The sequence below is a fragment of the Triturus cristatus genome, chromosome 3_1, assembly GCF_964204655.1.
Source record: "Triturus cristatus chromosome 3_1, aTriCri1.1, whole genome shotgun sequence".
Taxonomy (NCBI): Eukaryota; Metazoa; Chordata; class Amphibia; order Caudata; family Salamandridae; genus Triturus; species Triturus cristatus.
In genome coordinates, this window is record NC_140583.1 from 448,689,737 (window position 1) to 448,705,143 (window position 15,407).

Sequence of the window (15,407 nt, forward strand, 5' to 3'; positions counted from 1 at the left end):
AGAGACAGGGGGAGAGAGAGAGAGTGAGGGGGAGGGAGGGGGAGAGTGTCCCAGACTCAGTGCCTTTTAGAGGGAGTCGAGGATGCCCTTTGTGGTATCTTTGGAGAGAAAATCACCGTAAATGTGACATTGGTCTTTTTTGTGGATGATGGCACGTTAAGTAAGAAGATGAGGTATGCACAAAGAGGTTTACTGCTATATCTTGTTTTAATAGAACGGAGGGAAATTTGTATGAACTGGAGAGATCCCTTGCCCCCCCCCCCCACCCCCCCCCAAGCTTGAAGGCTGGGTTTCAGCTGCTTCAGCTGCTTCTACAATGGCCCGATTGGACCAGGGAGGAGGAAAGAGAACTGTTTGAACATCTGGCAGGCCTTTATATCGTGGGGTAGAAGTCTGGGACTTGTATAGCCCCTCTTGGTCCTATGATTACACCAAGCCACCAACAATGGGGCTGGTCTGGCTCGGGGTACAGACCAAAGCGATTGCAGTAGCCATGGGGCGCACAGGTCAGAAGGGCGGCTTTTAAAGAATTGCAGACGCATATTTGGTGATATGAGGATAATAAAAAAAAAACAAGTGGCACATGTAACAGTAGACTACTTTTGTAGATTGGCCTTCAGTGGAAAAAGTTAAAGATGAAAATCTTATCACCTATTTCTATTTTTTTCTGCTCTTAAATTTATTATTTCTTATTTTAACACTAAGGGGCTGATTTAGAGTTTGGTAGAGAGGGTGCTCCATTGCAATGGTGACAGAGTACCTTCTCCTCTTTGCCAACCTGATTTAAAGACGGCGGACCTCAAGAATGTCAGTAACAAAGACTACTTCATTCGCCATCATTGACATACCTCTCTTACAAAGTAAGGGTTGCTGGAGGTTTCGTCATTCGACCGCTCGATATAGAGTGGGTAGTCAAATGACTAGGTTTTACTCTCCCATATCGCCGTGAAAAAAGTGGCAATAAGGGACAGTAAAAACCATTAAATTACCCTGATGGAGTAAATAACATAGTCCGAAGTCTAAATCAAGCCCTTAGTTTCTTTCTAATCCTTCAGCAATCTAAACGAAGTACCCCTTGCCGAATTCAGTATTTCATCAAGTTTTCATATGTTTCCTACATAAACTACAAATTGATAGAAACTATAAAAATCGGAACTTTTGACCACCTAATAGACATTTGCAAATATGGATGTGAAAAAATTATTTGTTTCCACTGTGGCTTTTTTCTAAAAGTTGGAAAGAGTGTGAATTTAGCACAGCAAACATTTTGTTAATATTATTTTTGAAACAAACTATACATTTTTCAGAAAAAAGTAAAGTTTTCCATATTTTGGTTATGTCCTCAGGTCTTACCCGTGTAAACCACAAAACCTGTGTACTTTTACATTCTTAACATATGAGAGACAAAGGAAATAAGCTGGCCTGAATATCAGTTTAGTTATGAAAGCCATGAAAGTCATTACAGGGCTCGGTGGGGCCTGATGTGGCCGCTCTGCGTTTTGCTCACCACCTAATGGAGTAACAGAAGAGATAAACCTTCACTTTATGTTCCACAATCTCACCATGGCTTAGTTCCACAACCTCACCAAAGCTAATTGACCAGCTTTCCAAGGCTGTATTATATCACAGATGAACAGAAAGAGAGGCTGAATGAGATCTTGTTGGAAACAAATTTCATATGACTTACAAAGTGCACTCACTACCAATTGCTTTTACAATAATATGTAAAGATTGCTACTAACTAGAAAGTTTGTGTTTGTCAGGAGCTATTGCACACTGTTCTGTTTCTAACCCCTTTTTCCATTTTTCTTTCTGCAACTATGAATGTATCCGTATGGCCTGGAACTGTGATATCCTCTTTCCTGATATATTGGCTCTCGTTGGGAGGCCTGAGTCTGTGTCTGCTCTTGGAATGGATGATGCAGTGAATAATGGCCTCCACAGCATCTTAAGTTTTTATAGAATTTGTCAAAAAAAGATTTATGCAACCTAACTCTTTCTTATTGAGTGACAGTGGCTAAATAAGGGTAACACTTTAGGCAACCGTCTATGCTTTAAAAGTCTAAATACTTGTAGTGTGAGATATCTTGTTCTAGTATTAAATAACAAATAACAACCCTATCAATTAAGCTTCCAATGTTTCCTGCTACTAATGGGCTACCTTTTCAGTGGCTACCAGTTTGATTATTTTTTAACTAGCTGAGGCAGTAGTTAATGTACAACGCATGTCTCCATTGAAATCCATGATTTGAGAAGCTGGTGGCAGTGATGACTTTAGAACTCCCCAGCATTAGAAAATTGCTTCACAAGAAACTAAGCATTGATGTATGTTAGGCAAGACCCAAAAGACAATTACATGATGCTAAATTGGAGGAGAAACCCAACTTTTAAGATTATCAAGTTATCTATCACCTAACAATCTGAAGAGTTACACCCAGAGAGAAATCTCAGAATAGTTTTGTGATCACAAGAGATATTTTCCCTAGAAATTTTCTACCAGAGCTCACTGGAAAAATGAATTTGGCTATTGCCTCTACTAGAGTGAGTGTGAGCTAAGACTCCTGCTGTGTCCTCAACTTAGAGCACTCCACAGATTTGTTGAGGGAACTACAGAGTATAGAACGCAGAAGTGATTTGACCTGCCCAATTAAAAAGAATTGAAAACCTTTCCCAAGTAAGCTAACACCTTCATTGGCTACTGATAGAACAAAGAACTCAGTTTAAATGCTTATTTCTCACTCGTAAAGCATATTACTCCACTGTGGTAGCCTAATACAACACTTCTAGCCTGCCTGCTTCTTATGCTCCACAGGACAATTGTTGCTTTAGATACCCGAGACTAAAGAACCTGGGAGGGAAGGCTGCTCCTTTAAACTGAATGCGCCAATTTGTGCAATCAACTGTCTTTGACTCTCAGGCAAACCTCAAATCATGTCTAATCTACCAAAGCCATCTAAAGCTCATTTCTTCTAGAACTGGACCCTCTGACTGTTCACTTAGTCTGTTTCATATTAGTCCTTTATGGTTTACAATGCCTGAAAATCTCTGCCAACAGATTACTTTAAAAGAATAAAATCAAATAGAATGAAATAAGGTCCTCAAAACTCGACATTTCAGGATGCGTGATTGTCTCGAGAATAGGATGTCTTCTAAAGAATGCATTTCTCATCCTAGATATTTCCCTTTTTCAACAGTTTGCAGCACTGAGTTCCGGCATCAGAGACATTAGTTATTTCTTGTCTACCGTACAGGAAACGCCTTGGGAAAGCAGCTATCATCTGATTATGTTAAACATTGTCTCACTAAGCACCTCAGTCTAGTACAACTTGAAAATGTTTTTTTTCTCTTTTTTTCGGAGTTTCATATTGACCCAAAGGAATCAGTGCGCTTTACATGAGTACCAGTTGCGTTACATGCAGTAATGGCTGGTTGGTCAGAGTTAACAGGATTAGCCAGGCTGCTTTGGTGAAGTGATAAGTGGCTCACCCATGGAGAGACTATCTGTTGGAGAGAGCACAGGAATGCCAGAGGAGGGGAGAGGGGTTGTAAAGCATGAATCTTCAAAGGGGGACTAGGACAGGCAGGGAATGAAAGGTCCATCTAGCTACCAGCCCCTCTGACCCAGCCAGATGGCAGGCTTAAGTTGCAGGAATTTGCAGATAGTAGGGGGAGGAGAGCTATGAAATGAAACTGGAGGTTGGTTTAATTAGTTCTTGCTCCTCTGCTGAGTTTCAGCCGTACTGAATTTTTGAGGAATAGTGCTTTCTGGGAGAGGATGCTCTGGGGTGTTGACATGCACCTCATTGGACAGGAGTACTCTCCTGCTTGACCTCAGAGAACACTGAATAAATATGTTAGAGGCGCAGAGCCTTTCAGATCTGCTGCTTGAAACTAAGAGAAGAAGAAGGCTTGCCAAGCTGGAAACTTGATTTGCACCATCAAACCCTGTATTCTGACTGACTGCACCTGCTGCATTATCTGGAACTACAGGCCTTTGGATGTTCTATGCTTCAAGAGGAATAAAGAGTGGACTCCCTGTAAGCTACATGTTAACAGAGCTCACCTGGACCATCCCCACGAAGAATCCCATTTCTGGGGTGCATCCACTGGATTTGTAAGGGTTTAGTCCAGGGGCATTGTGGAAATTGTGGTCCCATACTTTTAAGGAGCATCTTGGAGCTTCCAGACCATTGGATTGTGTTTTGGACACTTCAGACCCTCAAGGGGAACTTCAGGAATAATTCTAGAAGTTTGGAGAAGTTTGGAGCAACTTTGGAAAAAAGCTCCAAAAGGGGACCGACTCAACCACAAGAGCCAAACCAGCCACCTTCAACCGCGAGCCTGCCTGACCAGCTAGTTCGTCAAACTTAAAAGCTCCGGACGTCCGACTTTCAGAGTTTGACGCCGAGCTCCTTGGAAAGCAAGCCGGCAAACCCTCACCGAATCCAGACTGGTGAAGAGCATCGAGGGACCCTGGCAGAAAATGCTTCAGAACAGTTTCTAAGTCCAAAGGTAAAATTTGATCCGAGGCCTACCGCAAGGGTTATCCAAGCAGGGCACCATCGCAGTTGGCCTGAAACTTTGACTTTGTCCCTGTCAAGCGCCACCAGAAGTCCCAGAGTGGTGCTATAGGTTTCTAAGTGCTATAAAGTGTTTATTCTTTGAAAATTCATATCTCCGGTTTCATATATTGGACTTTTGTCATTTTGGTGTCATTTTAATGATAAACATATTTCCGATTATTATAAATTGGTGTTGGATTTTTATTGTTTGTTGTGTCTCAATTATAATCCTTTACATACCTGGCTCCTAAGTTAAGCCTGCCTACTTGCAGCCAAGCTACCCAGGTTTCAGCAAGGGGATAATTTACGGAGACCAGTACTGAGACCTAGACTGTGTTAGTGGCCTTATTGCCAGTGGTAGATGCATATTTACTGCTACTAACCCACTTCCCAACATATAGATAAATAGTTAGATGTACCATCATTGCGTCTTGATACAAAATATATAGTAATCACTTTGAGATTGATGCATTTCGCCTCACAGCCTTGTCATTGGTGACATGCAACATCTTGAACACGGTAAAAATACTTTAAAATGTCTTATTGTTCCACTGCTGTTTGGTTTGAGTTACAATAGTTGCAAGGTAATGAAGATATACAAATTATTAGATTTCTAAAATTGGTTATATATATTTACAATTTAATTTTATTGATATAGATCTTTTACGAGGTCAACAATTGTACATAATTCCATTTATAAACATAGAATTCTTGTGTAAAATATTTTAAAACTTAATATGAAAATCACACATATTTAAAACAAGAATGAAACGCATTTCAAAAATGTGTACAATTTATAGCACACAAATTCATTTGGTGGATTTTTAAAAAGAGCAATTAAATCTATGAAGGAGAAAAGGTTATGTCTAAAAACTATAGGTTTTATAAAATGGTTTTGAGCCCCTACTACCTCCTAGTTAGAACATAACCATAATATATGTGCTAGGTCCTGGTTTCCGTGGTTGCATTTATCACATACTCCACTATTGTTATCGAGGTTGTTCCAGTGTCTTGTAAAAACCTTTAAAGGAAGTAGTCCTAATCGCAACATAGTAATACATCTCCTCATTTTATGTTCCAAGGTAAAACTTGTGTATTGTTGAGGGGACTTAAACTCGATTTTAGTAGTGATAGCGTTGTAATGAGATAATTTCAGGCAATATGCCTTATCCTGGTCGACACTTAAACGCAAAGTCGCATTTTTCAGAAAGTGTTTCAGGTGTGCTGGAGTCCAGGACTGAAGAATGGATTCAGTACACTGGAAGTATTGTAGAGCAGTCTTAAAGTTTATTTGAAATGTGGTTTTTTTCCCTGTTCTAAAGCTTTCGTATCTCAATAGGGCCCTTAATGGGCCTTCTTCTGCATGCAGAAATTTGAAAGCCCATCTAATTATATTTGCTAAGGCCATTGAAAATGCACTTATAATGACAAATTCCAAGCGAAGAATCTGTACCGGGACAGCTTGACTTAATAACATTAATTTGCACAGAAATTTACCTTCACTGATATGCAGAGCGTTCCATCTGGCTAAAGGGATATACTCTATGGCGTAGGTTATTGTTGGTGCAATTTTGGCCCTGTATATTTCAAATGGTGCTTGAAAATGCCTCTTGCCTGAATAGTTATAAAATGTACTTATGGCATAAATATGTGCTTCTGCTTTTTGGTTCATGTTGTTGAGATGAGAATGAACTTCTAAAGTTTGAGAAAAGACACGCCCGAGATAGGTGTATGATTTTACCACCTCAAATCTAGTGCCGTCTAGTTGCCAATTATAGTGGAGATGGCATTTCCGACCCCTAAAGGGAACTACCTTTGTTTTAGAAATATTTACCTTTAGGAAATGTATTTCTGTATATCTAGTGAGTGTCGTCTATATTTCTCTGTAAGCCCAGCGGGGTAAGGTCGAAAATCACTACGTCATTGGCCTACATTCACGCATATATTTTTTCATAGGCTACATTTGGAGGACAATTACTTACAATTAGGAAGATCTCTGGAAGATCACTTATATAAAGCGAAAACAGGAGGGGGGTTAGAAGGCAGCCCCACATTAGGCTGTTAAGCATAAGTATTTAATGAGTCAGGGCTTTGTCTCCTCTGATCTGAAGTTTGCACCAAGTTGAGGTGTGAAGAGCTACTATCAGTCTCAATAGTGGATCCAGGATCCCTATTTTCTTCAGTTTCCTCCAGAGGGTTGGTCTATCAATTCTTATTGAAAGCTGTCGCGAAATCAACAAAAAGACTATATACTATTTGCGATTTGGATTGTACATACTTGTCAATGATCGAGTTTAAAATACCTATGTTATCAATCACGGGGTGATTGGGACGAAAACCCGCTTGAAACTTTGGGATTATACTTTTAGAGAAAGCCCAGTCCTTAATTGCTCGAGGATACTTGCTGCAAATATTTTCCCTGAAGCATCCAAAAGTGCAATTTGTCTATAATTCCCAGGGTTAAATCGAGTGCCCTTTCTTAATATTGGAATAATGATACTCCCTGTCCATGAAAATGGGATTTGAGCAGTAGCGTAGCAATAATGAAAAAGGGGTTCCAGGAACACACTGCACTTTGCGGGGTCACTCTGTAGCACTTTTATTGGTATCATATCCGGACCCATAGCTGCAGAGGGTCTCGCTTTCCTGATATATATTTACAAGAACATGAGTGTTACAGGCAATTTGCGTATTCTTATTTGCATATTTTTATTTCATTTCGTCATTGGTAGTACTAATCATTTAAATGATTTTATATCAATTACTTACTGATGCATGGTCAAGATACCTACAGTAAATTGGGCTAGTATATGTGTATTGAAGGTTCTACATGTCTCTGCAGACTTCTCCTTTTTGCTTATCGTTATTAGTGCCATAAACCATCACCCTCTTCTCTATAAAGTTGTGTGTATATATAGTGACATACTGCAGATAGGGTTGTGTATATTTCAATGTCACAATGTATGGAAGTCATCGCATCCCTGTGTAATGTGTCTTTGCGACCATAGATATGTGTATCTTAGACCAATCAACCCTTACAATGCAATACAACACTGGCCATATTTAGCAATGGCTATGCTGTGAAGGGAACTGCTTTGAGGGCGGCTACATTTGCTTCATTGCCTAATTCGTAAAACAGAAAGTGCCAGGGCCCTCGTCAGGAGGCTACCGCAGCTTGCAGTGCCAGTGCGGTCAACGTCAGTGCCAGCACAGCTTCTAACAATCACACTCCTCATATAAGTGTGACAGTTCAGACTCTTCCAGGCCCCAAAGCTATAAGGGTGGCTTGGACACAAGGAATTAGTCGTTTGTAATGTATTTTGAATTAATAAACAACTGTTATTGGGCCCATTTCTAAATCAAGACAGCCCTAAATACCGTTGTTGCCAATTAAGTACCGAGCACCGGAAACCATCGGCACAAATTAAGCACTTTTATTGATGGTCTGCCAAGCAGTCCCCATGTTTAAAGAACCCGCTTGGCAAACGTTTTGTTTGATAAAACAAACTGCCAGCGAGCAGGAGCTTGTTGTCACCAAACAAGAAGTGAAAGGCCCTATTACGAGGTACTTTCCCCTTGTGTTTGAGGGTCATTTAGCACTTGTCCTGCCTGTTTCTGTAGTGCCTTGCATTGTGGACATGGGGCGGAAAGAGGAGTGCTCACCCCGGCCTCAATAGAGTGAGATGACGGTCACTGTGACACTGGGGTCCTCCTGCGGCTCTACTGAGGTGTAAGGGTTCACCCAAGGCACGAGTCGCGGGTACACGCAGGTGGACGGCGTCCACCCTCTATTTTCACAGGGTGGACGTTGTCCACCCTGCCAAGAAGTTGGGGCCCACTGTAAAAATATGCTGAATTTGTCCTGGTGTAATTTGCAAACACCTGGACAGATTTAGCAGCGCCTGCAGGTTGTCTGCTCTCCATCCCCAACAACATGCAGGCGGGGACGGGGCTCTCTTAGTTCAGACTCCTGCTGGGCCCAGAACAAAGGCCGAATCTGAGGGGTCATCAGGCCTCCTTTTGTTTGAGTATCTTGGCTGGGAGCAGTCAGGAGCCGCACACCTAGAAGCAAATGAAGCAGAGGGGAAACAAAGGCTCACACCTTGTTAGCGCTTCACACCTACTTAGGAGGCGGCCTTTCACTTCCTTTAGACTCTGTTTAGGTCGATATGCATGCACTGTAAGAATGTCAGATGTGTTGGTCTTTCCCAGTATGTACACAGAATAAATGTAATTTATATAGTGCTTACTACCCATGAGGCTGCGTTGAAATAATTTAAGTACCACTATTAGGCATTGAAATAATTTAAGTACCACTATTTTTTCTTTTAAAGCACTATGGGTAGAGGAAGTTTACGCTGACAAAAGACAACATTGTTTTATGTGTAGCTTACAAAAGTGAGAATCTTCTGCCTAAATCAGGATGGTTTCCCTGTATACTCGAAATGTGCTCCAATGCACTCATGATAGACATTTTAAACAATTATGTGAGGGCTTAAGATCTGAAGTCACTTCTTATAATGCCACTTCCTGTGGTGTCACGCGCTGTGATGTCACCCACCGCTATGTCACGTGCCGTGATGCCACTTGCGTTCTGATTAACTAGGTTAGTCCCCCCACTTCCTTTTTTAGGACGTGTGCCCTGGGTTCACCGTTGCTGGAGTTAGCAGAGATTCTGCAACAGTAAACCAGTGGTTCCCCTAATCTCCATGCAGCAAGGGCGGGGGCACTGCCAGCTTAAGCAGCTCCTCCTGCTCCTGCAAAAAGGAATTGATGCCAATATCTCTGATTTGCAGTCAAATGAAATGTAAGTCCTTTGTAGCAAGTACATGGAAAACATATTCTTAACAGAATCACCCATTTACTCCATACATTTTTTTAAATGCATGTCAAATATAACTTGATAAATAATGAAGTGGTAAGAAAACTAGAAAGTGGTGCTAAAGATGAATACAGTAATGCATTGCAGAAAGAGATTTATTTCTTCAGATTTTAAAAGTATGGTGGTGTTGCGTATTGCTGACCTGAACGACAATACATGTTTTGTTTCTTCTCTTTAAGTGGGAGAGGTGAGCTCGCTAGTGCCTTCGCCAGTGTGATGTCAGATATGTGGCTTGGCAACGTAAAGCATGTATCACCGGATGCATTCTGGTCCGCATTTAGTGATCTGCACCCAGCCTTTGGAAAGAGGACTCAGCAAGATGCCCAGGAGTTCTTGATTTACGCCCTGAATGGGCTGCATGAAGATCTTAAGAGAGTAAGTGCATCAATGAGAGGGGTCTCTGCTCATGAGCAGGTGCCTCTGCCTTTCCTCGAGTCTTCTCATGTACCAGGTCTCCCCAAAATACCATCTTAACAACTGTGCATTTTAGAGACACTTATCTACATATGTATGTACATAAAGGACTTTCCTAATATAGAACACTCTCCAGTTTAGAATATCTGTTTTAAAGAATATATTTACAGTGGTGGTATGTCAACTTCTGCACATCGTTGAAGAGTTACTGTTGATATAAATGTTTTTGTTAAAGTGAAACATGCTGTTGAGAGCTGCTTCAATCCTCTACAGAGAGGGTGAAAACATAAAGTGGGACAAGACTAGTCAGACTCCTAAATCATTGTGCCAACCAGTGGATCCATGGCCGGGTGTGCACCTCTGCAGGCTTCTGTCTGGCCAGTCTAGTCAGGAAAAATAAGAGGTACCCCAAGAACACATAAGCCTCTCTGTACTTCATGGACTAGAATTTCCATTGATGGAAAAATAAACAAGAGAACTGTCTCCAGCCTCCTTCCCATGGAGCCAAGCAGAGATCTCAGGATGGGGGCTGTTGACCACACCACCTGGGAAATAAATCCAGGCTTTCTTACAGGGTGAAGAGGCAGGGGTGCAGACATACAGGGAGAGAAATAGGGGGAACAGGAGAGTTATACAGAAGGGCATGATGTCAAACAGGCATATTGTGCAGTACTTCATGAAGAGTAGAAGGAACAATGGCAAGGAAGCAGCCTTTAAGGGCCATTGATTGTGATCCGTTCCTGGAAAATCAATTCAGATGTTGCTATACCAATCACGAGCATCCTCCCTGTGACCGACTGTACTGATGACTGAATTAATACCAAATTCACTAAAACTGGTAACAGACATTCTAGGATAGAAGCATTTGTAAACCCAGCCTAAATCTACTGCCAAACTCTGGCAAGACCCATCTGGGAACAGAAGGAATCAATGGCCCTTATAGTTCAGTTCACCATCACTAGATCCAAACAAAGATCTATCTTGAGGGAAAGGAATAATGTACAACCTGAACACGTAGCACCTCACTATCCTCTCCATCATGGACCAACATTAAAGAAAAGAAAAGTGGTTCATGAAAAGAAAAGGTTAGGCTATCTGCACTCTGCCCTCCTGAGCAACATACCTCGATGGCTCACACATAAGCTAAGGTAAGTAGGAATAGGGAGCGCGCTCCCTACCTACATGGCCTACATCCCACATCTGCGGACATCCAATCCACCAAGTGTTCCTGCATCTGGGGGAAACAAGAGAAGTATGAGGTGGGAGGTAGTTCTACCCACGTGTCGGAGTCCCCAATTGTCTATTCATTTTACACAAACTAACCCGAGCCATGAATAAAGAGGAGGGACCTACTCTAAGAACACGTTTGTTAAGGAAATGATACAATTAACTATCCAAAATGGTATCACTATCAAACTGTGAAGCCTGCCACTGCTTCAGGAGGCTGGTAGACCGCAGGGGTAACCAGAAAAACAACACATTTTGAGAGTCAAAGCATTTTCAGAAATAGTAAATCATAGGATATAATGATTCAATGGAACATTCGTGTTCATGAATCAGTCTAACCTGCTAGTGAAAGGGAACTTGTGTTATTTAATTAATTTATAAAGCGCAACCATCATCCCCCATAGTGACATCCGGATGCTAGATCAAACACACAGAAGCTCTGTAAACTCCATGCCACTAGAGGTGGTAAAGCCAGGTCTTCAAGCTTTTACGAAATGCAAGGAGATCCTACGTGAGGCTAATTTCTAAAGGTAGGAAATTCCAATGAAGTGCCGCTTGTTGACTAAACAATTGGCCACCCATTTTGGCTTTCCTGATGCGTGTACTGCGAATCAAGGCTTAATGAGAGGACCACAGCATTCTAGTGGGTTTGTAGAAAGCCACTTTGCCAAGCAGTATAGCTGGCCCGACTCATGGAATGGCATATATGCGTAGCAGACTAATTTAAACCTGGCCCATTTATGAATTCTGAGCCAGTGATGCTGATTGAGGAAAGCTGAGGCTGAGCTTCTTTAGAGGCTATTACAGATCAATCTGGCAGCCTCATTCTGTATTAGCTGCAGACGGCTAAGCGGGTAGTCAGCCGTTCCTAAATATAGGGCATTACCATAATCTAGTATGCTCAAAATAAGAGCCTGGGTAATTGTCCTGCACCAGGCTATAGGGATCCTTCCGAATAGATTTCTCAACATGGGTAGGAATCAAAATATCTCCCACACACCAAATCTACCTGATCTTACATCGTGAGAGAATCATCTAACACAAATCCCAGGTTCTTAGCAGCTCTTTGGGGTTTGGGAGCCACACTAAGAGAGGTGGGGTCCCAGGAGTCATTCCATACTTTATCAGCTCCACCAAACAGCAGGGCTTCAGTCTTCTCTGTGTTCATCTTCAGACAATGTGATTGCATCCAGTTAGCCACAGCAGAAAGACAGCCCAGTAGATTTTCATGAGCTCTTGACTGACTCATCAATGAAAATTATAACCTGAGTTTCATCTGCTTAGGCAAATGTCTCAAAGCCCCAGGACTTCACAATACACATAAAGGGAGTGACATAGATATTAAACAATGACAGGCTAAGGGAGGACCCAGGTGTGACCCCACAATTAGACCATAGGGGAGTAGATTTAAATTGAGCCAAATGAACAGAATGAGATCAGTTGGATAAAAAACCTGCCAACTACTGTAAAGTGGTGGAGTGTAGGCCTCCTTCGTGTAGCCTGTGCACTAACTGCGAAGTGTGAAATAGTGTCAAAGGCAGCGGACAGATCTAATAAGATCAAGGCTACCGCCTTATCTTGGTCAGCTTCTGATCTAATTCTGTCCACTACCGCCAACAAGGTGGATTCAGTGCATGGCTCTAAAGCTTGTTTGAGACACATCCAGATTGTTATTATTTTCCAGGAACTGGGAAATCTGAGCGTTGACTAGCCTTTCCAGCACTTTTGTCAAGGCAAGAGTGAAATGGGGCAGTAGTTGAAAAGGACAGCAACTTCCCCTCCAGCCTTCTTTAGTAGCCGCAGCAATAAAGCTTATTTCCAGCTTGATAGAAAGTCGGCGTTTTTCAAAAAAGACTTGAACAGCCAGGTGATATATGGGCTTAGAATTGAGGCTAACCTTGAAAAGATGAAATGCAGCTAGGGTTCCAATGGTGAACCCGATTTTACCTCCTTCATTATTCTTTCCACACTTTCTGTTGTAATTTCCTGAAACTCCCCCCAAATGGGCAGACGTTCTGGGGTGTGGATTAGCTTTTTTAGAAAAAGACTCTTCTGATGGGGATTGGGTCAAACATAGTTGGTTTTATCATTAAAAAATTCCGCCAGCTCTTCACAGCGCTGTGCCGAAGCTGGAATATTTTGGCTTAAGGCTACAGGGTGGAATAATTGTTTGACTATCTTAAATAGTTACTTTAATGATCCGCTGTTCTCCTCCAATCTCCTCACAAAATGTACTTTTTTAGCTTGCCTAAGAATTTTGTGATACAGTTTTAATGCAGCTGTAAAAACCATATGACCAATCGGGGATTTGGAGAGCCACCAACGGCTTTCCAAGACGTTACTCTCCTTCTTTACATTTCTGAGATAGTTGGTGTACCATTGCTCAGATGGAGAAGATCTCAATGGCCTCCTCAATTTCAGGGGAGCGCATCTGTCTAGTGTCTCCACTATTGATGTCTCTAAGGCCTTGCCATTGGATTCGACCGGTAGGTCTTCAATTAATGATGACGCACAGACATTATTGGAAAACAATTACAGTTGTGACTGAGCAGGAAGGTAATGGAGACACACCTCATGGTTATGAGGATTCCCTGAATGCCAGTTGAGCTAGACAGACCACGGCTGACCATCTAACTGCATCGTCTCCTGGTGGGGGTCATTTATGTATCCATTAAACTTACTTTAAACCCTCTTTTAACCTACTGGTGATGTCTGTGTATTTCTACATGCCAACCTGCATCACAACAGGTCCTCAGTTACATTTTAAATAGTTTTTACAATGTATAAGAACACAGCCTGATCAGCGAGCCACAAATACCCAAAAATGATCATAACACCCTTTATGAGTCTCGTTGCAGCTAGGAGTGTTAATTAATAGTAACTGTGCCCTCAGTGATTTAAATAGGTTACAGATTGACTCAAAAACAATGTAATGGAGATATGAGATTTGAGTTGTTGAACATGATTGTATTCCTCACCCAGTTTTCTGTTGTTGTTTCACTGGACCATCGCTTGTTGCTCTTGCAGAATAATGGAAGAAGAGCCTCCAGCGGAAGAGAGAATTCCAGTGGTAGGCTACTAGCTAGTTTGAAGGAGTCATCAATTATCACCCGTCTGCTAGAAGGACAGATACGATACGACACCATATGCCTCAACTGTAAGAAAACTAACACTACGACTGAGATCTTCACTGTCTTGTCACTCCCCATTCCATCCACGGTCAACTGTTCTCTCGAGGTATGTTATATGCATGACCATATGTAGGGTGGTAAGTATGTAGACAGAAACTAGTTTATTTATCAACTTCTATTGCATCCTAAATTATTGTGGCACTCTTTCTTATGTTATGGAGTCACAAAATCGATGTTTTAATGTCTGCGTGCAACAGTATCGACTCCACAATATTGACTTGAACAATATCATCAAGGTAAATAGATGTGTAGCTAGAATAGTAAATCCATATTCCTTATATATACTTACACTGATAGTAGTGATTCTGAACTGGTGCAGTTGATATTTTTGAAGTCAATATACTGCCATATTACCCTTTCCAACCTGTACAGCAATGTTATCGACATTGGATTATATGTGTGTGTGTTTAATAAAATATTAATCAAATATTGATCAACTGTAAGATAAACAACAAATAAAAATGCACATTAGACATATATGAGTGAAGGTGCCGGAATCCATGTTCTAGATTTACTCTGGAACCCTAGGCCAATGTCTCTTTTTCTCTGCAGCAAAGTGTGGAGGGGAGGAAAATCGTTAGCCAATCAATAATTACAGTTCCAATGAACTAGGACTCCGAAGAATCACAGACTCCCAGTTAAGTTTAGTTAATTTATTATAAAGCCAAGAACAGTTGGACATACAAGCACCTCAAGACGAGAGTGTAGAAATACATTGAAAATAATGCAAAGCCAAACCTACGGGTGAAAGTAAGACGGTGCAACATGCACAGAATAACCAGTTCCAGACTCAGGATACAGAAACTGATGGCTCAAACATCTAGATTCCCATTCATTGGAGGTTCATAGGTAAAAAGCATTAGTCTGTCCCTACACTACCAGTAATGTGACATCCCTACTTAACATTTCCACAAGGCTAGTTCTGTAAAGTTGTCAGCACATGAAGGCTTCCTAAGAAGTCCACTCACGTTGAATGGGTCAAGTAGCACAAAGCTACAGAGCTTGTTCTAAGATGCTCTCTCTCTCAAGGCAGGGCAGAAGTCCCCCAGACACTGTCCCTACTTCAATACATGAACTGACAGATAGCATCCCCAGATGCAAAGCCACATCACACCATCCAAGCAAGCCATC

At 41.6% G+C, this 15,407-nt stretch overlaps 1 protein-coding gene across 3 annotated transcripts in view; it reads left to right on the forward strand.

Moving 5' to 3' along the window:
* USP50 (ubiquitin specific peptidase 50) overlaps positions 1-15,407 on the forward strand; it is a 290,206-nt gene that overhangs the window by 146,315 nt on the left and 128,484 nt on the right. For all 3 annotated transcript variants that reach the window (XM_085646339.1, XM_085646340.1, XM_085646341.1), the window contains exons 3-4: positions 9,624-9,819; positions 14,113-14,322. In XM_085646339.1, coding sequence (XP_085502465.1) covers positions 9,624-9,819; positions 14,113-14,322 — 406 coding nt within the window. The remainder of the gene's footprint in view (positions 1-9,623; positions 9,820-14,112; positions 14,323-15,407) is intronic.